The sequence below is a fragment of the Protobothrops mucrosquamatus genome, unplaced genomic scaffold (assembly GCF_001527695.2).
Source record: "Protobothrops mucrosquamatus isolate PMUCROS unplaced genomic scaffold, P.Mucros_1.0 scaffold1, whole genome shotgun sequence".
Lineage (NCBI taxonomy): Eukaryota > Metazoa > Chordata > Lepidosauria > Squamata > Viperidae > Protobothrops > Protobothrops mucrosquamatus.
The window spans coordinates 1,351,810-1,372,755 of NW_015386388.1; the positions used below are offsets into that span (position 1 = coordinate 1,351,810).

The following is a 20,946-nucleotide window of genomic DNA, read 5'->3' on the forward strand; positions in this document are numbered from 1 at the left end:
ACTTGTATGCAACTGTTGGATTTCTGATGTTCTGTATTTTGTTTTCATGAAACATTTATTTTCCAAAATATTTTTGAACTACGGTATATATGGACAAATCCAGCTTTTCCACAAAATTTTCAACATTTTTTATTTAAAAGACATGTAAATATAATAAAACAATTGCCTTATTTTGAACATTTTGGTATGCCTATTTTGTTTTATCTGCTTTAATTGAACCAATTTTTTAAAAGTTATCACAGTACCACTGACTTCAACATACTACAATTTTTAAAAACCAGTTGTAACTAAAAAAACCCTCTTCAGACTTTTGTAAGTCCAAAGGCACATACTTTAGTATTGATTTTACTGATTTCAATCCTTAATATTATGGCTTATTCAAAAGAATTCTGGGTACTGTAAATTTCTGGATGTTCTGTTCAGTAAAAGAGAATGAGTCCTAGACTACTTTTAGATGGGTGAAGCACAAAAGACATTTTAATTTTGTACCCTCTATATGATGATAAATATTGTTCCACTGGTGACTTAAGGGCCTTCAAAAGATGTGACTGCTATGTTATGACTATCTTTCTTGAATGACTTGATGTATAACTTGAAGTACATGGGAGAAAATCCGTTACTTAGATAGAAAAAGGCATAAGAACTGAAATTCATGTATTTCTATAAGACATCAACTTGGAGAAATTGTGGGTGCCAGTGCATCTTTTTGTATATTGTGTACAAAGACTACAACTAGGATGTGCGTGTTCTAGCCTTCAGAAAAAAACATTTTACATAATTATAAGTGGCCTGTACTTACAATTGCTTGTTGCTCAAAAGTAACAATTTCATGTTGCTTTCAAGAATTTTAATGATTCAGTTGAAACATGTAGCTCAGAATCTCACATGGATGTGCACAGGTTTTCCTAACTTACTTCAGCCTTTCTATTAGTACTTTTTATTATTCAGCTCTACTGGCAGCTGGAGTGAGGTTAAACATGTGTGCTGATGTAACTATCTGATATCAAATTAAGACTTAACATCCTCTTGACTGACAAAGTCACGGATGTTAACAGTCCAATATTGTCAATAATGTCCCTTGCCTGCCATAAAGATACATTATTTGTACCAGCCAGTTTTTTTTATGGTGAACTAGTTGCTTCAAGAATTTTAACAGTTAAAGGATTTTAATTTTATCAGTTAATCATAGATCCCCATTAGAGAAAAATGCAACCAAAGCTGATTTAAGGAAAGTAAATTATGGTCATGCTCTTCTGATCAAGACTCTGGATTTTTAAGATTGGTATTGATCCAACAGCCCTGTACTTTAACAACAGTTACAGAAATTCAAAGGTAAAGTCATGAAAAAGGCTGAGCCAATTAAATCCTTTAAGCATTGTGCAGGAATCCATTTTTAAAAAATGCTTATTCTAACTTATACCAAAAAGACAAAAATTAATTTGGGTTCTTTTTGCCTTAAAAACCTAAAAATAGTTGATGAATACAGAGAGACCTGATACTGCTTATTTGGCTCCAATAAGCCAGTCTGGGTTTCCTGATAGTGAATTCAACCTTGATTTGGACAGTTGAATGCACAGATCCCAAGCAGAATATCTGGTTTAATGTCATGATTTATGGGCAAGACAACTGCTGTAATCGGGAAATAAGCAGAATTCAATTAAGATGGAAGAATTGGTCTCAGGAAAGGATATGTAACCAGTGAATTGGGAGATTTATCACCATTCATTTAGCCCACTGGGTTTTGTTTCTCATTTTACTCATTTCCAATAATATACAGTCAAAGCAAAAACAAATGAGGAAAAAACCTAATGGCTTCCTATATCCAGTCTAACATTGGAAGTGTTTGAAGGCCAATTTTCTCCCCCAAATAGGGAAAGGACCACCAAATGGGAACATTTTTTAAAAAAGGGATTCTTTATAATTTAAAGTTCCTCATGTTTAACTTGATCCTCATCTGACTTCAGCTTCAGTTCCTCTGCTGTGATCTTCCCATCTTTATTCCGGTCTTGATTCTGAAACATGTCTGTGATTACTTTTTCTGGGTCAATGCCTGGAATCATATGTCCTTTGTCTTCTGCAATCTGGGACTTAATGAATGTGGAGAACTGCAGAATGGACATAGAAAAAAAACCAATAGTCCATTATTTCTAAAAGTGGGTCCTCTAGATGTGAAGCATTTCAAACAAAGTGATTTATTTCTGGCAATAATGCAGCTAGGATGAAATAATCCATTTAATTAGTTATTGATTTTACTGTATATACTGACTACTGAATACCCTAATAAATTTTTCCCTCAATGTAGGCTTAATAACAATTCAGCTCAAGTATTTATAGAAACTAGATAACATTTTAAGAGCTCCATCTCATATCAGGAAATGCCCCAACTATATGCATTTTCTACAAGCAAAATCTTGTTGCTTTCTTTAGACCTCTTTCTTTTTTGCCAACATATGCATTCAATGGACTAGGCCAGTGGTGGCGAACCTATGGCACGCATACCAGAGGCGGCATTCAGAGCCCTCTCTGTGGGCACCTGCGCCATGCCCCGGAGATGGCAACCATCCTCTTCAACCAGCCGCCCGCTAACTCGCCAAGGTCCCATGTGGCCGGATACATTCCAGCATGCACTTGCTGGCCTCTGTGTGCGGAGGTTGATGGTGCCAGGCCTCTGCCTCGCCCTGTGACAATGGCACCCCCGCCCTGCCTCACCCTGCAGGACTAGCCTCCTGCCCACCACCTCACCCACCATAGACCCCCCTGGATCTCCCCCAACCCTGCCCGGCCCCCACAGGTGTCCCTCCCGAGGAGCAACATCAAGTTGGCCACGCCCACCCATCTGCCATGACCACTGTAGCCACGCCCACCCGGCGGCCACGCCCACCCAGCACCCAGCGATACCTAAGTGGGTTTTGGGTTGAAGTTTGGGCACTCGATCTCTAAAAAGTTCGCCATCACTGGACTAGGCAATAAGAATCAATCTAATTATCCTTCCAGTTCTGAATCCTTTACCAGCTGCTTTCTTTCTAAAACAGAACACAGTCTCACCTCCTCTGATGGGACTTCACCATTCTGATTCAGATCCATAGCTTCAAACAGGTTTTGGGGTGGCTCACCATGCCAAATGAACAAATAACCGTCTGGAACACCGACTTCCAGGTGTAAAAGTTGTATTTCAAAGCGAAGAACAGCACTTCCAGGTACACCACGGGCTCAAAGAAAAAGATTAACATCTCAGTACAGGTGATCCTCAATTTATAACCATTTGTTTAGTGACCGTTTAAAGCTACAGTAGCACTGAAAAAGTGACTTATGACCATGTCAATGAAGATTCTCACTTCCAGATGACTTATGACCAGTTTTCATACAACTTGCAGCATCCCCATGGTCACGTGATCAAAAGTTGGGCACTTGGGCACTGGCATATATTTATCACAGTTGCACTGTCCCATGATCATGTGATTACCATTTGTAACCTTCCCAGCTGACTTTCAACAAGCAAAGTCACTAAGGGAAGCCGGATTTACTTAACAACCGTGTGATTCACTTTAACAACTGCAGTGATTCACTTGACTGGTAAAAAGGTCATGGAATGGGGCAAAACTCATTTAACAACTGCCTTGTTTAGCAACAGAAATTTTGGGCTCATTATGGTCATAAGTTGACAGCTATCTATAATGCAGAAATCTAGTTTCCAGGCATGCACAACAATGTTATAGGCAGCAGTAACAGTGACCTGATTCATACATTAATTTGGCTATTGTGGGCTTAACTATGGTTTACTAAATAAACCAATATGTATAATCCTATATTCATGCAGCACACTAAACTTAACCTGCCCAAAGAATCACATATGCCTTAGTATGACATGCAAACTAGGGTCTGTGAGTCAAAGGCAAGGGACATATTTATTCTAATAAATGGTCTCTTTAAATTATATTAAAGATTACAACAATTATTTCTAAGAATTTAAGTCTCTTGATAGAATCAATGCATTGTTTCTACGGCCATTCTGTTACTGGGCTATCTAGCACAATCCCACAAGCATACAGCAACAAAGATGATTAGGGGACTGGAGGCTAAAGCATATAAGGAATGGCTGCTGGAATTGGGTATGTCTAATTTAATGAAGAGAAGGACGAGGGGGGTCGTGATAGCAGTGTTCCAATATCTCAGGGGCTGCCACAAAGAAGAGGGAGTCAAGCTATTCTCCAAGGTGCCTGAAGGCAGGATAAGAAGCAACGGGTGGAAACTAAGCAAGGAGAGAAGCAACCTAGAACTAAGGAGAAACTTCCTGACAGTTAGAACAATTAACCAGTGGAACAACCTGCCTCCAGAAGGGTGAATGCTCCAACACTGGAAGTTTTTAAAAAGAGACTGGACATTTGTCCGAAATGGTATAGGGTTTCCTGCCTGAGCAGGGGGGTGGACTAGACGATCTCCAAGGTCCCTTCCAATATTATTATTATTATTATTATTATTATTATTATTATTATTATTATTATTATTAATAATAATAATAATAATAATAATTATTATTATTATTATTATTATTATTATTATCTTTTTCTAAGTGAAAAATAACATCAGTGATACTCTTGGTTTTGTTTTCCTCACTAAGGCTAGCTTAGCTCTGCCAGCGTTAGGTTCACTAGATAGCCTTAGATCCATCAGCATTAGCTTTGATAGTGTTAGCTTTTTCACTAACACTAAATGCCTTAGCTCCACGCACGTCAGCTTTGCTAGTGAAACTAAAACTCGTAAAGCTAAGGCCAGTGATGAGAAGAAATCCTCCCAGTTTTCCATTTCTTGCTAGATACTAGCCTTAGCTGTGCCAGCATTAGTGGTTCATTTGATAGCCTTTTGACTTCCCACCTAATATGTAGGGTCCATAACTCAAGGACTACCTGTATCACTTTACACACACACACACACACACACACACACACACACACACACACACACACAGAGAGAGAGAGAGAGAGAGAGAGAGAGAGAGAGAGAGAGAGAGAGAGAATCAACTTTTTCAATAATGATATCTAGAAGAGAGGGAGGAAGGGACACAGGAAGGGATTCAGGATTAATCCAATATTTATTTCTACATTTCTTCTGCTCAACTTGTATAATTGAATGATAATCTGAAATGTTTCCTAAGAAGTTGCCTTACCACCACTTTCACCATGCCCCAAATGTGGAGGAACAATGACAGTCCTCTTCTCTCCCACACACATGCTGAGTAGGCCACTGTTCAAGCCTTCAATTATCTTATTGGTACCCAGGGTAGCTTCTTGAGGATGTTCATAGTCATGCCTGTTAGTGGGAAACAAGCCATTGAGTCCTCTTGAAAATACTTTCTTGGATTTTCAGAATAACGTGTTCCATCCCTTATTAGCTCTCTAAAGTTTTTTCTGTAGAATTCTAGATTTAAGAAAAACCTAAATTCTGCAACTGTATTGATTATGCAAATTATTGTATCTCTTTATTTAAGCACATAGTATTTTGCCTTAGAAAGGTATCTAAAGCAATGTGGGACACTGACAAAGTTGTGGTGTTCTCAGAAAACAGCCCATGAAATAAATATCTTAAACAACTATTGTAATTTAGAAGTCCCAAAGTTTTCAGGTTTATATAGTGCTTTTCAGATCAGGAGTGTTATATTTGGTTCGTATAGGTAAAATAAAGGCTATGTTTGTTGATGTATTTGTTCAATATTTCCATTTTGGGATTTTTGCAGTGGAGACAGGGTAGATATTTAACTGAACTGAACTTGGAGCTAGGAACTCACGAGGAGAAAAGCTTGGTACCATCCAAGAGTGAGCAGTTATAATGATAGCGAACAAAATCTCTATCCTGAGCGGTGACGTTACAGTCTGCAGGGCGGAAGATGGTCTCTATCTCTACGGAATCTGTGGGGTTGTGGAAATCAATGACATGGACATCAAATATAAGGACAGCGGAGCCTGGTATCTTGTTCCCTGGAATACAAAAGAATGCAAGAAAGAATGAGGAAGAGGAGAAGAGTATACAACCTGCCTGCAGAAGCGGTGAATGCTCCAACATTGGAAGTTTTTAAGAAGAGACTGGACAGCCATTTGTCCGAAATGGTATACGGTTATTATTATTATTATAATATATGTAGGTCCTCTGTGGAAGTTGGCCGACCAAAGATATTTTGCTGCTCTGTTTTCCAGGAACATGGACTCCAAAAAGTTTCAAACAGCACAGGAGGTAACATTGTCTATTGATATATTCCCTATGTTTACATATTGTTAACCCGTTGTTTGTTTTAATTATTGGTTTGTTGAACAAGCTATGATATCAAGGTATACACACCATGTTGAGACAAACAGTGGTGTAACAAATCAGAATTGGTATATTCACATACTGCATGAAGGCAGAATCAAGCCTATCACTATGAAATATAAACTCAGCCATTTCTTCTGCTTTTGTTTCACAGTCTAGCCCACTGAATATTGAACTTTATGACTTCTGAAAACTTTTTCCATACTGCACTATTAAGGAATGCAAAATCTCCTTGGCTCAGGAATCAAGTAAATTGTAGACACTGGACACTTTCATATTTTATTTGAGGATCTGTTGTATCTCAATGTTGCTCTATTAGATTTAGAAGCCAACCAATGTTTAGCAAAAATTGTTGGTTCCAAGGGAAAGGAAGAGCAGGGCTAATTCTACCATAAGGGAAAATGAAGTAGCTACCTTAGGAATAGATGTTAGAGTAATTAGACCCTAATTAGCACTGCTTGTTAATATTTCATAGGAGAGCCCGTGTGATATAGCAGATAAGTTGATTAGGAGTTAAAAGGGCATATCTACTCTCTGTCATAGAAAGTCAATTGCTTTGGGGCAGTCTCAGTTAAACTTAATTTGCATGGTTTGGAGGTGAAAAAATTAGAGAATAGAGTGCTGTACATGCCACCTCGATATCACAGAGAAAAAGTGTGACTACATTCCAATCAAATCAATGGCCTATTAAAATAACTTGATTAAGATCCATACACTATAAACAACCTGGATTTACTTCCAGGACAGATAAAATATGTTCTTGAGAGTGGCACAACACACAGAAATAGAAATACTGCAAAATATTGAAAATTTATCTTAACGTTTGCAAGTATAGTTGTATTCCAAATGTCATAATCTTGTATTACAAAAGTCTCAAAGGTGTTTTTTCAAAAGGCAAGGGGACTGCTTTTTCCTTTGAGGAAAAAACTGGTTTTTTTCCTCAAGGGAGAAAATAATCCAGTTGCCTTTTGAAAAACCACCTTTGAGACAACTATGACTGGATGACTGAGAATCTCCACAGACCTAATAGTTCATATGTCTGGACATCCCAGTTAACCATACAGGAATTGAGCCACATAGCTACCTCAAGACATCTTAAAATCTGCACTTCCATATTTATAGAGAATTCTTTGCCAGACTTGAGTGCCTAATTTATATTCATGTTATAATTATATTTTTCAGATACAGATTGCTTTGTCTGATCAGCAAAGGAGAGAATTCCCACAGATCTCTCTAGATGTGTTTGGATTGTACAGCTCATATTGTACAATAGGCATGGGAATTATAAGAGCTTGTCCAACACATTTGGAAGATAATATATATTTATACATATAAAAATGTTTATTATAATTACATTAAAGCTTTCCCCAATCTTCTTGCTACCTACCTGCCCCATTTTCTCCATAGGCTAAGTGGGGAGGAATTATTATTCGTCTTCTTTCACCAATGCAGACCCCTTCTAGTCCTTGATCCATTCCAGGGATGATATAGCCTTTCCCAATGTAAGTGTCGTAAGTATGATTCTGTGAATAACTGGAATTGAAAGAGAAAAGAAATTGTGGGGAAGAACTGGCTGGTGCTACAGCAAAACCCATTGCTCACTCCCAGCTAGACTGCTCACTGTCTAAACCAGGGGTAGGCAACCTTGGCTCAGGAATTCTGGGAGTTGAAGTCCACGAGTCATAAAAGAGCCAAGGTTGCCTAGCCCTGGTCTAAACTCAATTTAAGTAAACCTGGTCTGTATAAGGGAAGGAAGATCACAACAGGTGAACAAAACTGGCTTAAGTAATAAGATAAATATGTGGAAGTCTCTCACTTCCGTACAATTATTTTGGATCAAATTCAAATAGTTAGGATTTCAACAATCAGAGGATTTCTACTTCTTGCTTTCCACTTGTGATGTTTTCCTGTTCTTTGACTGTATTTGGAAAAACCTGCCTGAATAGTTACTTTCTGGCTATACCGACCTTCTGATATACTGATCTGGATTTATGAAGATAAGAAAGGAGCAACCTAAAGGACATAAACACAGGAGCACTTTCTTATTAGCTAAGTGTTTGAATGGCATGGTAAAATCATTCACCAGGATTTTGGTTTAGCAGTTTATGCTGCTCTGATTGCTCTTACTGGTACCTATTTGTGGATGACAACAAAATTTGCATACACATGATACCCAAACAAAGGCTGGCATGAATTAGTCCTTTCAATCTTGCATAATGAAAACATGTTGTTTTATTCAGAATCTATTATATGGGATAGTGATATTTGCATAAGGTTGTGATGTCACCAAATCTTCTGGCACATGTACCCAGTTGCTGTAAAGATTCTGTTCTGCCAGAAAGGATCAGGACCCCCTTATTCTAGCAAAAGAGGTACAACTCCAGTCATTTTGTCTCACTTGAACACCTAGTCATGTGGCAAAATCCTATTTTGAATATCCAATTTTAAGAAAGCAACTCATGTTGGGTAATGTTCCTTGACACTACTATACAATCTATCACATCTCTATGCAACCTGTGGCTTTCACTGTTTTCTTGCCTGATGGTGTATTTTCCAAGGTAAATTTCAATTCTAAGATCTTTTTTTCATTCCTAGCTTGGCAAGTCATCATGACACCTAGCCAACTGCTGATGCCTAAAAGGCTGGTTAGAACTCAGATGGAAGCTGAAGGTTGCTCCTGCACCCTCTGGAAAGTTCTTACAACCTGTCTTTGGTTCCAAGCCAAAGGCTGATATATTAATGTATTATTGTAATTCTGGTGCTCTTGTTTCTTTGTATTGTTTATAAGATCCTTTTTATCTGGTCTGTCTCTTGGATTTGATATTTTACCTGTTTTTCTGGATTTTCCAATTTTGTACGCCACTTAGAGCAGGGCTTTTCAACCAGTGGTATGGGTACCACCTGTGGTACATTGGCATCTGGCAGGTGGTACGCGATCATCCTAGAAAAGTGGTAGCGGGGGAGGGGAATGAGCTGAACCGGTGGCAGCACCGCACAAGCCTGAGCGAGAGACGGCTGGAGCTGCAGGGCTGTCAGGGCTCAGCGGAAGCGCCAGGATCAGTGCCGCTTTCCAGCTGATCGGCGCTTCTTCGGGGCTGTCAGGGCTCAGTGGAAGCACCAGGATCAGCGCCAGGCTCCAGCTGGCTCTCGGCGCTGATCCTGGCACTTCTGCTGAGCCCAGAAGAAGCACCAATCAGCTGGAATGTTGCAGCATCTCCAGGGTCTTGTGATTTACATTCAGATGCTTCGCAACTGATTCATATTTATGACGGTCACAGTATTCCAGAGTCATGTGAAGTGACCAAAACCTGCTGCAACCACCCAGCAGATGGGGGGAATAAAAACCAAACACCCCCCACCTCACCCCTGCTGCGAATCCTCAACAGAAATGCTCACAACAATGAAAACCTCGGACAGCAGGAAGAGCACCGCTGGGAGGGCAGGCAGGCATCTTGCTCGGCTCTGACTTGGGGGGCACTTTTTTCAGTGCCATTGTAACTTCGAGCAGTCATTAAGCGAACTGTTGTAAGTCGAGGACTACCTGTACTTTATAACTTTTTTCCTTTTTTTTTTTTTTGGGTCATCAAGTTTTGACACCTTGCTAGGCGACTGGTGGTACTCGGATGTTGCCATATCCTAAAAGTGGTACAATGGGTGAAAAGGTTGAAAAGCCCTGACTTACGAGTTCATTGGGGTTAGGGGCTAATACATTTGAATAAATAAAATAAATAAATAAAACATCAAGGAACCAAGCTGAAAGAAGCCAATCACTTCCATACTGTTGCCATAAAGACTGTATGGACATGTAATCATCAGAATTTGAACTTGATTCAGCAGAGTATTTTCTTCACCTGGAATCGAAGAGGGTCCCATCCATTAAAGTGCCATTATAATGGTACCGCACAAAATCTCCTGTCACAGCCTTGCGTTTGCATGATGTTGGCACTTCCAAGTACTCCAAGAAGATACTATCTTTTGGATTGTGCAGGTCCATCAAAAGAACATAAAAAACCAAAGATGCTTGCGGGGGGATGACAGTACCTAAGAGAAAGAAAGGAGAAAGGACTCAGCTTAAGCTGGCACAGATATGAATTGAGTCAGATGTGGTGATAACAATGCTTTTGATAACAACTGGATGATAACAGTATGCTGTTTATGTTATTTGTGGATATTCACTCTGGAGGAATACAAAAGATGCTATGTTTGTAAGAATAGATTTTGATATTCATTTTTAAAAAATGCCCAGTTGCAAAGCTTAATTCACTGCAAGTCTCAGTAGCTTGCAGCACCTGGTATAAAACAAACAAAAAACCCTGAATATATCTCAACACTGCACATAATCCACATATTTCTCCTACCCAGCTGGGAATTCTGAGATCTGCAGTCCCAAAATAACTGGAGGGTAGAAGGATAGCGGTGACTACATAATCCCAAAACTACAAAAGAGTTCCATATAAGAGTAGAGCTAACAGCCACAATTCTCTCCTTACAAATGTCTATTTTTCCACATAAAATTTGCAAATGATGGGTGGTGGTTAAATCCAAATTATTTGCGAAATCCAAATGAGTAGATCTGCATTTTTTTGTAGCTCAGGATTTCATAACAAAAGAAGAGGAATAGTTCATCTCTTGGTGAAGAAGAAATACATGAATTTCATGACCAGCTTACCATAGCCTTTCTCTCCATAGGCCAGGAAAGGAGGCATGACTATTTGCCGCTTCTCTCCAGGACACATCCCTAGCAAGCCTTCGTCCATACCTTTGATTAGCCAGCCTGAACCCACATAGGTGTCATAAGTATTGTCTTTTCCATAGCTAGGAAGCAAGAGAGGATGGAGAACAATTTTTTGGATACTAGGTAGATGAAGCAGATCAGGGAATGAATGAAAACTGAGCGGCCAACAGTGGTCCAAGACAGTATCTTAAAAGCAAGTAATTTGGATGGCTCTGGCAACAAACTCAAGACAATATATTGGCCTCTATCTACCCTTATTACATCTTGTTGTAATTAGTTAGGAATGACTTTGCAAAAAGATCTCTGCTTTATAACTGTAACTGAGTTAAAAGGTTATAACATCTTGATCAGTCAACTTAATTTGCTTGGTCTGGGAATGTCTGCTTCTTCTGCAATTGTATAGTTGTTTGGGGATTGCTGCCCCTACTCTGGAAAAAATGAAATTGTTGAGTTGATTATGGAAATTGCTTTTTTAGATGTATTTTTTCTTTGTCTGAACCAAGCCACCAGTAATATGTTAACACCAAAGTAGGCAACTGAAAGAAGTTTGCAAGTCACACATGATCTAGTGTAGCCTACAAACGTCTTTCAGTATAACCACATAGATCATTCCACTTATGATATCATCTCATCATATGCTCAATTGTGGCTCTTAACTGATTATTTTTATAAACATTTGATCCTCAGCTGCCAAGAAATTGCTCTCTGCTTTAGAATTTCTTACCTGGAATCAAAGGGGGTTCCATCCAGAAGTGTGCCATTGTAGTAATATCGTACAAAGTCTGAATTCTCCACTGTGCGATTACACTGTTGTGGCTTGTGGAGAGTGGTGATCTGCAACTTATCTTCTTTGTTCCAAATGTCAAGCAAGATGACATCAAAATAGAGGGTGGTATCTGGTGGGATGAGACCAGCTAAGGGATTGAAAATAAGATCCACTATAATGGAGACCAGGAGAGTACCATGTACACAGCATTATATCTTTCCATATTATCATATAGCTAGAAAATATTGGCAAAGAAAATGGTGAAAAAAACAATTATGGATGAAAATATATGATGTGGAAGGGAAAAAAGAAATCTGGAAAATACTATGCATATTTATAATTGTGATTGAGAAGCAACTTTCTAATTTAGAGTTGTAAGCATAATTCTGCTCTCATCTTTCCAATCAACATCAGAAGTTTGATACTCACCAACACCGATGCTACCATAGCCAAGGTGTGGTGGCACAATGAGATGCCTCCTCTCATTCACACACATGCCCTGCAGGCCCCTGTCCATGCCAGTGATGAGTCGTCCCACACCTGCAATACCTGCCACAGTAGCACCTCGGTCATAGCTGGAGAAGAAAAATTATTGTCAGAGTGAGAATTAAGAATAAATAATTAGATAATTGTTCTAAATTGACCACTAATCAGTAACAATATGTGGCAGTGTAGGGAAAGTCAATGAAGTATAAAATTTATATTTATTTATTAGACAAATGTATATAATGGCTAAGTACCAATAGAATTCCAGGTGGTGAACGGATAATATCATACAAATTTACAAATCAAAGAAAAATCTAAGCCAAGGACGCTTAAAAAAAAAACTACTTCAGCAATGGAACCTGGAACATGCCCACTCTGATCTTGGGATGGACAGAAACATTCTGGAAATATTTCAGCCCCATGCCATGTAGGCCTTTAAAGGTGACAACTAGAACCTTGAATTGCCTGTAGAAACCAGTTCATGTTGTAGTGTGTTGTGTGGGTGTACCTCACAGCATACCCAGTACTGCATGTATTGCATCTGGATCAACTTCCAAATGCTGAAATATGTGTTACAATTCTCCAACTAGGTAGTGATTATGGCATGAGTGACATAAGCAGTACCCCCCCAATCTAGGAATACAAGTCTGCAAAGAATCTACGGTACTTTGAGTTTGTGCTCCTTAAGCAATAATTGTTGAGTCCAAGAAGAGCCCCAAATTTTGTGCCCCAACCCTGTTTGGAGCAGTGTTACCTCACCCCAGATTTAATGATGAAAAAAATATGAATGTGAGGATCCCTAAAACCTTCAGCCACTCAATCTTATCAGACTTTACTAAGAAGACCCAGATTCAAGTTTCCATTTGATCATAAAGTGTACTGGGCAGCCAGTTACTCTATCTCAGCCCAACCTACCATTCAAATCAAAACAATTTATATAGAACAATCAACTAAGCCTGAATACCGCAAATGACTCTTTTGTTCCCTTTGAAAGGCACTTCTGTTCCCTGCTGGAAGGTTATTTTAACCACAACAGGATTTTCTCCATCTATCATATTTGTACTGTTTCAGGATAGAATCCATTGAAATCTAAATAGAGAAGGACATGACTCTGATTGTGAAAAAATAGAAAGGGGCTGAAGAAATCAGCAAGTAAAGGTCCTATGGCCCTAATTTATACTTGCAAAAAAAGGCAAGTATAATAATGGTCACATAATAGTGGTCACCAATGCACAGAATGGATTGACTAAGCCAGGGGTGTACATCCTTGGCAACTTTAAGATTTGTAGATTGGGTGGCTAGGGAATTCTGGGAGTTGAAGTCCACAAGTCTTAAAGTTGCCAAAGCTGGATACCTCTGGGCTAAACATTCCCTCTGTAATGATGCAGCTGAATATTTTAGGACAGATCTACTATAATTATTATTGTGCTGCAAAAGCAGAATCCATGTGTTTAACAGAGTTGTATCTCAATCTAATTATTTATCCAGATCATGGATGGATGTTCTGCAAATCTTTCCTTCTAAAATGATCCCTTTTTTCTAGCATAGAAAGAAGAAAGTGAAACATGATCTCTAGTTTCCTTTGCTCGGAGTCGAATAGCAGAATCTTACATTCCAAATGCAGCTGGAGGAAAGGCTAGCTAAGTCAGCATGGCCTTTCCAAAACTGCAGTTTAAACTGGGACTGAATTTTCCTTACCAACAAATCTTCTGAAAACTTAAACTAGCCATAAACTTGCATGCATTTTATAGGGCTGGCAGCCTACTTCATGTATTTGGAATAGGAATGGAAGCCAATATTTTAGCTTGCAAAATCTAGCCATTCAAAATTAACTTTTCAGTTCTGTTACGTTTTCATGCAGTGACACGTCTACAGCCAAAATTTCAGATCCCATTATAGACACTATCTCTTTGGCACCCCTTTGCAACCCACTGTCTCTTTCCTTTAAACAGTTTCAGGACACTGTCTAGGTGAAAATCAAAACTAAACATTAAGGGCAATAATATTTAACACTTGAAGGAAATATTGAAATATTGTAATACATTTGAACACTATAGATGTATAAGCAAAAGTTACAGTATATTCACACTCACTGATGCTGAACTAACAGAGTATTATATCCAGCTATTATATCCTGCAAAAGAATTTATTTTCAACTTTTTGGCATATTAAAGGCATGGAACTTTATTACATGGGATTATCATGAATATGAATGTAAATAATAGTAATATGTTGGACTGGATTGATCTAGCGAAAGAATGCTTACATAAATACTTTTTTAAAAAGTCTTATTGGAAGATCAGCTAATCAATGGATCTTAAGCAATATAACTAATAGAAGCCTTTCCCGTAGTTTTCCCATTCAGTTGTCACTGGTATAAGAATCATAACAGTTGTAGTCAAAATACAAATGGAAAGCATGGGATTAGAGAAGGCTTCCTGAGTGTTCAGAAATCCCAGGCAGTGCAAATACAGTGTATTTAAATATGGGTTGTTAGGGCAAAAATCAAGCAAATTATGGATATTGGTAAGAAACCCTGCTCCCATGTTGTTGAACAATAGGGAATCTTATGGCAGATGCAGAATTAAACCTTGTATCCCCAATAGTAAATCTCATTACATTCAACAGGGAACTATTTCTGGGTAGCTGTTTAACAAAATAATGCCATTAGACAACCAGGTGTTGAGGGAGCCAATAATAGTGATTAATGCATGGTGCAATCCTAACTTAAATCCATTTTCTAAAAGGAATAATTATGAAACTAATTAAAGATAAAGTTTCCATATCAAAATCTAGAGCGAACATAGTTTGATATAAATAGATGTCATTATAATTAAATTTAAAAAAAACAACACTGCAGTTCTCACAGTGTTTTCCTTTTCAAGTCTCTAACCCTTTTATTTACAGAGATGAAAGGAAACATGCATGGATGGTTTCTATTTAATTGTTCCATAAGGAATAAACCTGTTTCTAATACTCTGGTCAAAGAGTAAACTTCAAGATATGGTTGATAATCATATGATATGTTAACATTTCATCACCTACTTAAGCAAATAGATTTAAACTCATTTTAGACGTTTACCATATTGAATTCTCCACCATTTTGCCCTGGCATCTCAACCCACTATAAGACAGGAATCCATCTTATCCCTCCTTTACTCAAATATCTGGTTCCTAAGCCGGTCCCACCTTCTTTCTCATTCAGAACTAGGAATTTATAAAATTAACCCAACATTATTCCAATAACATTCATCCATGCTTTGCCTTCTGCAACATAAATGCTGTGCAGTCACATAGAAGTGATGTGAATGGTCAGCAATGCCAAATTTCTTCTTTATTGAAGTCCAGCAAAACAGGGAAAAGAAGATACATAATTCCTCAAAAAAGAGAGGGTGTAGCCTTTTCTTTTTTTAGTTTTTTTCCCCTGAACTTAATACTTCGGAAATACTCTGCAAAATAAAAGAATAAAATGTAACTTTAGTTTTTGTACTGCAATTTACGGGAAAACTTTTTCCTTCGAATTCTATAAATAAATAATATGCTTAACATTTTAGAATTCAGATTTAATAGGGCTAATAATGATCCCACAGCATTGTTCGTGACCAACGCATACTTATCCCTGGTCTCGACAAAAAAAGAGAAGTTTTTAAAAATAGCCCTGACTTTTCCCTCGTACAGTTGTTCTGGATTTACCGAGCGAGCCAGTACCTGGAGTCAAACTTGGTGCCGTCTTGAAAAGTCCCATTGTAATGGTAGCGGACGAAGTCACCCATCTGAACTTCTCGCAAGCACACTTTGGGGATGTAGTATCTGTCAATGACGACATCCTCTAAGGGACCGGGGTCTCCCAAGCTGTGAACCCCACAAGAACTCAAGGCGAAGATAAGGTATAGCAAATTCATGATCTTCCCCGATGGCACTATTGTGCAAAAGGGAGAAAAAAGCTGCACTTTGAGATTGCACGCTGCGATGGGAGGGAGGGGAAAGAACGGGCCAGAGGAGGCGCTTTGGTAAAATAGAGGCGGCCTAGAGAACTCTAGCCAGCAGCATCAATTCCGTCGACGTGTAAAACAGCGGCCTGAGCTAGGGTGGCCAAAAAAAGATCCTAAAATCCCTGCGGGACTATGGTTTCTACGTTTCTGAGATTACCGAAATCTCTCTAAAAAAACAGTTGGTGTTCTGCCCTTCCCCCTTGCCAGTTGAACATCAAAGGCTGCAAGAAACTATATGAAAAACGTGTCCGGGCAACAAAAAGTCTTGACAAGAGAACCGGACTCGCTAAAAAGGTTGAAAGAAACCCTTTTCCTGGTCCTAGTGCCGGCTGATTAACTCAGTGGAAAACAGAAGAAGGCCTGCTTACGTGGTCCCAAGGAGCGTGTGGTGGAGCGGCAGAAGCAGCTGAGTGAGAATCCTCCCTCGGTTTTTTTCCTGAAAACATTACAGTATTAACGTAAAAGAATCTGCTGCCATATAGAAAATGCTCTGATGCCAGAGGATCGGATAATTTAATAAATTCAGTAAATGTTAGTTATGAGTTCCACTATAAAGTATAGATAGATTGCCTCAGACCTTGCTTGTATAACCAGGGTGACTGAGGAGTGAAATAAAAGTGTCTTATAGAAGTAGGGTTGATAGACTTATTTCCTAACTAAAATGCAAGAGTAAATCAGCATTTTGTTTTATTTTTATCCCACCTTTTAAAAAAAAATTACTCAAGGAGGCAAAGGTGTAATATTCCTTCCTCCTGTTTTACCAGTATTTACCAGATTTACTATTTGAAAGTGGAGTGCAAACATTTTTTTTACAGATTTCTGTTTTCCTGTTCTACAACTGAATTGTTTTAAAGTGTAAATCCTGCAGCTTGGACTAATGCAGACAATATTTGTATCTCACATCATAGCCAATGCATTCCCATAAACAGAGATTCAGTGTAATCTTTTAGTATCAAATAGTAATAAAATCAATAATAATAAAATCATAAAAAAATAAAATAGTATTGTATTAGTAATAAAATCTCAAGTCCATCTTCAATCAATCAATCAGAATAGAACTGCAAGGGACTTTGGAGGTCCTAGTCCAACCCCCTGCTCAAGCAGGAGACCCTATATCATTTCAGACAAGTGACTGTCCAGTCTCTTCTTAAAAACCTCCAGTGATGAAATACCTACAACTTCTGATGGCAAACTCTTCCACTGGTTAATTGTCCTCACTTTTAGGAAAGTTTTCCTTAATTCTGGGTTGCTTCTCTCCTTGATTAGTTTCCATTCGTTGTTTCTTGTCCTGCCTTCTGGTGCTTTGGAAAATAAGTTGATCCCTTCCTCTTTGTGGCAACTCCTCAAATACCAGAATACTGCTATCATGTCCCCCTTAGTCCTTCTTTTCTGTAGACTAGCCAAACCCAAATCCTGCAACCGTTCTTCATATGTTTTAGTCTCTAGGCCTTTAATCATCTTACTTGCTCTTCTCTGCAGTTTTTCCAAAGTCTCAACATCTTTTTTGTAATGTGATGAACGAAATTGGATGCAGTATTCAATGTGTGGCCTTACTAAGACTTTTTAAAGCTGTACTAATACTTCATTTGATTTTAATTCTATGCCTCTTTATACAACCAAGGATTACATTACTGTCACATTGCATTACAGTTTGGTTTGGAAGCATCACTCCTTCAAACAGGAAGGCGGTGTAGAGAGTGGTAAGGATGGCAGAAATGATTCACTCCCTTCTATTCAGGACATAACATATAAGTGTTGCTTGAGCAGGGTTCGCAAAATTGTCTGGGACACTATACATCCTCTTCACAACCTGTTTTCTTTGTTACCTTCTGGGAGGAGGCTTCATGGTATCCAAAGCAGAACATCCATATTCAGTGACAGTTTTGTTCCATACAGTATTAACCTTGTGAACTCTCAAGCTTCCTCTTTTCGCTATGTATTCAGGATGAACAGTGATTAATATTTATATGTATTTATATGTGTAGGTCTCCTTCATGGATTACTGCCTTGTCGTGGCGAAGGGGCTTGCGTAACTCAATGAAGCTATGAGCTATGCCGTGCAGGGCCACCCAAGACGGACAGGTCAGAGCAGAGAGTTCTGAGAAAATGTGATCCACTGGAGAAGGAAATGGCAAACCACTCCAGTATCTTTGCCATGAAAACCCCATGGACAGTAGTAAAAGGCAAAAAGATATGACGCTGGAAGATGAGCCCCTCAGGTCAGAAGGTATCCAATATGCTACTGGGGAAGAGCAGAAGGCTAGTACTAGTAGTGCCAGAAAGAATGAAGTGACTGGGCTAAAGCCGAAAGGACGCTCAGCTGTGGACATATCTGGTGGTGAAAGGAAAGTCCGATGCTGTAAAGATTTTTTCTCCATAGGAACCTGGAATGTAAGATCCATGAATCAAGGCAAGCTAAATGTAGTCAAACAAGAGATGACAAGACTGAACATCAACATCTTAGGAATCAGCGAACTAAAATGGACAGGAATGGGTGAATTTAACTCAGATGACCATCAGGTATACTACTGCGGGCAAGAATCCCTCAGAAGAAATGGAGTAGCCTTCTTAGTCAATAAAAGAATAGGAAAAGCAATACTGGGATACAATCCCCAAAATGACAGAATGATCTCAGTTCGAATCCAAGGCAAACCATTCAATATTACAGTAGTCCAAATCTATGCCCCAACCACTGGTGCTGAAGAGGATGAAATTGACCGGTTCTATGAAGCCCTACAGCACCTTATAGAATTAACACCAAAAAATGATGTCCTTATCATCATGGGGGATTGGAATGCTAAAATAGGAAGCCAAAAGATAACCGGAATAACAGGCAAGCTTGGCCTTGGAGTACAAAATGAAGCAGGGCACAAGCTGATAGAATTTTGTCAAGAGAATACGATGGTCATAACAAACACTCTTTTCCAACAACCCAAGAGATGTCCCAGATAACCACGATGGGGTGGTCACTGACCTCGAGCCAGACATCCTAGAATGTAAAGTGAAATGGGGCTTAGGAAATCTGAGCAACAACAAAGCTAGTGGAGGTGACAGTATTCCAGCTGAGCTATTCAAAATTTTAAAAGACGATGCAGTAAAAGTGCTACACTCAATTTGCCAACAAATTTGGAAAACTCAACACTGGCCACAGGATTGGAAAAGGTCAGTTTACATTCCAATTCCAAAGAAAGGCAATGCCAAAGAATGTTCAAACTATCGCACCATTGCATTCATTTCACATGCTAGTAAAGTTATGCTTAAAATCCTACAAGCTAGACTCTTGCAGTATGTGGATCGAGAACTACCAGAAGTACAGGCAGGATTTCGAAGAGGCAGAGGAACTAGAGATCAAATTGCCAACATACACTGGATCATGGAGAAAGCTAGGGAGTTCCAGAAAAACATCTACTTCTGCTTCATTGACTATGCTAAAGCCTTTGATTGTGTGGATCACAACAAATTGTGGCAAATTCTTAAAGAGATGGGAGTACCAAACCATCTTATTTGTCTCTTGAGAAACCTATATGCGAGTCAAGAAGCAACAGTGAGAACTGGACACGGAACCACTGATTGGTTCAAAATTGGGAAAGGAGTCTGGCAAGGCTGTATACTGTCGCCATGCCTATTTAACATATATGCAGAGCACATCATGAGAAAGGCAGGGCTAGATGAATCAAAAGTTGGAATTAAAATTGCCAGGAGAAATATCAACAACTTAAGATATGCAGATGATACCACTCTATTGGCAGAAAGTGAAGAGGAACTAAAGAGCCTCTTGATGCGGGTGAAGAAGGCGAATGCAAAAGTTGGCTTGAATCTCAATATTAAGAAAACCAAAATCATGGCAATGGCCCTCTCAATTCCTGGCAAATAGATGGGGAAGAAATGGAAGTAGTGACAGATTTTATTTTCCTGGGCTCCAAGATCACCTCAGATGGGGACTGCAGCCAAGAAATTAAAAGACGCTTGCTTCTGGGGAGGAAAGCTATGGCAAATCTAGACAGCATACTAAGAAGCAGAGACATCACCCTGCCAACAAAAGTTCGTATAGTCAAGGCCATGGTTTTCCCAGTTGCAATGTATGGATGTGAAAGTTGGACCATAAGAAAGGCTGAGCGCCAACAGCATACTAAGAAGCAGAAACATCACCCTGCCAACAAAAGTGTGTTTAGTCAAGGCCATGGTTTTCCCAGTTGCAATGTATGGATGTGAAAGTTGGACCATAAGAAAGGCTGAGTGCCAAATAATTGAGGCCTTTGAACTATGGTGCTGGAGAAGACTCCTACGAGCTCTTTAGAAGGCCAGATCCTTAAGTTGAAACTCAAATACTTTGGCCACCTAATGAGAAGGAAGGACTCACTGGAGAAAGGCCTAATGCTGGGAAAGATTGAGGGCAATAGAAGAAGGGGACGACAGAGAATGAGGTTGCTGAATGGAGTCACTGAAGCAGTAGGTGTGAACTTAAATGGACTCCAGAAGATGGTAGAGGACAGGAAGACCTGGAGGAACGTTGTCCATGGGGTCGCGATGGGTCAGACACGACTTCGCAATTAACAACAACAACATATGTGTAGGTATATACATATGTTGTATACATCATGTTTATATGTGTGTTATGTATGTATACACTTTTGAGAGCAGGCAACAATTTCATTTTTAATGTGTGC

At 39.1% G+C, this 20,946-nt stretch overlaps 1 protein-coding gene across 2 annotated transcripts; it reads right to left on the reverse strand.

The window, feature by feature from the left end:
• Positions 1 to 108: 108 nt before the first annotated feature.
• Positions 109 to 16,254, reverse strand: FKBP10 (FKBP prolyl isomerase 10). 2 transcript variants are annotated; one of them, XM_015832229.1, is made up of 10 exons: positions 15,996 to 16,254; positions 12,231 to 12,376; positions 11,760 to 11,949; positions 10,970 to 11,115; positions 10,152 to 10,341; positions 7,688 to 7,833; positions 5,783 to 5,972; positions 5,165 to 5,307; positions 3,046 to 3,209; positions 109 to 2,105 (listed from the first exon to the last, which is right to left on the reverse strand). In XM_015832229.1, the coding sequence occupies exons 1-10, from the start codon at positions 16,187 to 16,189 to the stop codon at positions 1,923 to 1,925; spliced, it is 1,692 nt and encodes a 563-aa protein (XP_015687715.1). In that variant the 5' UTR covers positions 16,190 to 16,254; the 3' UTR covers positions 109 to 1,922. The 2 variants fall into 2 exon arrangements, with proteins under 2 accessions (XP_015687715.1, XP_015687714.1); XM_015832228.1 differs by having other exon boundaries at positions 11,760 to 11,931; positions 15,996 to 16,226.
• Between the last annotated feature and the right edge of the window lie 4,692 nt (positions 16,255 to 20,946).

Bases quoted from the DNA above. Each gene is read 5' to 3' on its own strand.
- FKBP10 (XM_015832229.1), bottom strand. From the start codon at position 16,189: ATGAATTTGCTATACCTTATCTTCGCCTTGAGTTCTTGTGGGGTTCAC. The intron at 11,116-11,759 runs GTAAGAAATTCT...CTTGCTTCCTAG, and splicing joins GGAACCCCCTTTGATTCCAG to CTATGGAAAAGACAATACTT. The intron at 2,106-3,045 runs GTGAGACTGTGT...TCCATTCTGCAG, and splicing joins GTGAAGTCCCATCAGAGGAG to TTCTCCACATTCATTAAGTC.